The sequence below is a fragment of the Pseudomyrmex gracilis genome, unplaced genomic scaffold (assembly GCF_002006095.1).
Source record: "Pseudomyrmex gracilis isolate BER0280 unplaced genomic scaffold, ASM200609v1 scaffold_171, whole genome shotgun sequence".
In the NCBI taxonomy this organism is placed as follows: domain Eukaryota; kingdom Metazoa; phylum Arthropoda; class Insecta; order Hymenoptera; family Formicidae; genus Pseudomyrmex; species Pseudomyrmex gracilis.
Genome location: NW_018020755.1, coordinates 341,550 through 343,753, shown reverse-complemented (window position 1 = coordinate 343,753; position 2,204 = coordinate 341,550). Strand labels below are relative to the sequence as shown.

Sequence of the window (2,204 nt, the reverse complement as noted above, 5' to 3'; positions counted from 1 at the left end):
GAAAAGAAGAAGATTTCTTTGAAATTTTACCTTGCTGCAAAAAATACGAGTATATGTATAATTTGATGTCTTTTCTTGATCGTAATTCGTTACCAAGACCTGGAAGTAGTTTACGTACCAAAACTGGTAACAGTGAAAATATTGTACATGCAAAAAAAAGTGTTACTGTTAGTTTACTTTTCACTATTTTTGCCTTGCATTCAAAAAATTATTTAGGGCTAGATAGTATACAATTCGGACTAGAACTTGGAATAGGAAGGTAAACAGCTTGTTGTAAATGTGTATAAAAAGTTTCATATAGTAAAACAGTTCATACAAAATTTCATACAATATATTTCATGCGAATAGTTACTTTACATAATGTGCATATTTTTTACATTACTTTTTATGGTTCAGATCAAACATTGTTGTCTTACATTATTTTGTATAACGTATTAGTAAGTTTACATATTAATTGTACATCTTTTATTTTGTTTTCATAGAGACGTGAACATACTAGCAATAATAAATTGTATTATTAACAACATATATTCCGACGACGACCTGTCGATGGTATGATGTATGATCTTACTTATTTTTTGTAGATAAATATGTAAAACCAAATTTTTTTATATTATATACATGTATATATACGTATGTATTTATACGGGTAAAAATGTGTCTGGTATGGATTTTATATTCGTAATTTTTGTAATATAAAAAACAAATAACTAATATATAATAAGTGAATGTTGTTACACAATATAAGTAAATCACACTAAGTGACAATAGCACATGATTTTTTCAGATTACTAGAGAAGTATTCTTAAATAAACTGTCGGATATACATTACATGGTAAATGTATTTATAAATTATATAGCGTATTATTTAATTTAAATCATTAAAATCAAAGTACTATATATAAAATATTATTATATTTAATATTTTTTTGGAAGTGTGCGTTTCATTTTCTGTTTTTTTTTCAGATATAGCCTATTGTATATGTGTAAACTAGTAGTTTTTTTTATCATTTTTATTAGAAATATAATTTTGTGTAGATCTTAATCAAAATTATGCACAAGTACATATAATTTTATACTAACTACATTTTGTAATCTTTTTTAGGATCCACGTGTTCTCGATGTCATTAAAAAAAAAGTTGAAAATCGTCGTAGTTTCTTAAATGAAATGCAAACTATAATTCGTTCTAGACCCCAGTATGTTTTTAATTACAAACACATGAGGAAATAAATTTTCTTTTAATGATGTGTCGTTTTTGCATGTAAGCAAATGATTTTTGTTAAAAGAATTTACTATGTAGTTGTATTGACTTTTTTATGTATTTTCTGTTTAAAGAAGTTTTAATTTATGATACCAAAACTTGCTGATTATAATTAAAATGAAAACGACATATACTTTTCGGAGTTTAATATATACTAAATTTGTTGATTCTATTCCGTAATTCGTTTCTTTATTACAATGTAATACTTATATACACGCGAGTCGATACTTATATGTATATTTATGTATAGCATACATAAATATATGAATATATATATCACACGCTAAATAAACTTATAGTATTTACCTGTATAAATGTATAACATTAATAGAAGACTTTATATTATGTAATATTGTTTAGTATTTTATGAGTATTTATGTTAGTTAATCATTTGTAGTTATAAAATGTTACGTGATAAGTTAAAGTCTATTATGTTTGTTCACCAAAAGATAGTTATTTAAATTAGGTTTAATAAAAATACTACTTGCATTTCAAGGTTTTTATTATTCTAACTTTTCCTTAATTTTTTGCGCTATGCTATTAATTGGAATAATAAGTTTACGTGTGAACACATTTATTTAAATGTATTTGCATTTCCCATTGCGTTTGCGTACTGCCGATTTTCTTCATATAAGTATCAAGTAGATGCAAAGATGTGATTATGTTACTTTTTCCTTATGTATGCAAAGTTTAGCAGAAAATGGCCAGAAATCGACTCTGTTAGTGTACATTCTACGATTTTTTTTTACGCATAAGCAAACGACAAAAGTATTTACCAACGGAAGACTCCTTATGTTTAACGTACAAATAAACACTACCAACGTAAAAAGATAACTAAGTTAAATTTACTTTTTAATCAATGTAGAACCTTTTTTGATGTAGCTTTGCCGTTGTTGTTCTTTGCACGAAGCTTTTTTCTTCGTTTAAACTGTTCACTTTGCT

General features: G+C 25.4%; 1 protein-coding gene across 2 annotated transcripts; it reads left to right on the top strand.

The window, feature by feature from the left end:
• The first annotated feature begins 9 nt into the window (after positions 1–9).
• LOC109857772 lies at positions 10–1,428 on the top strand. Of its 2 annotated transcripts, XM_020434444.1 has the most exons (5): positions 10–126; positions 217–259; positions 483–552; positions 788–835; positions 1,106–1,428. In XM_020434444.1, the coding sequence occupies exons 1-5, from the start codon at positions 54–56 to the stop codon at positions 1,229–1,231; spliced, it is 360 nt and encodes a 119-aa protein (XP_020290033.1). In that variant the 5' UTR covers positions 10–53; the 3' UTR covers positions 1,232–1,428. The 2 variants fall into 2 exon arrangements, with proteins under 2 accessions (XP_020290033.1, XP_020290032.1); XM_020434443.1 differs by having other exon boundaries at positions 10–259.
• The last annotated feature ends 776 nt before the right edge of the window (positions 1,429–2,204 follow it).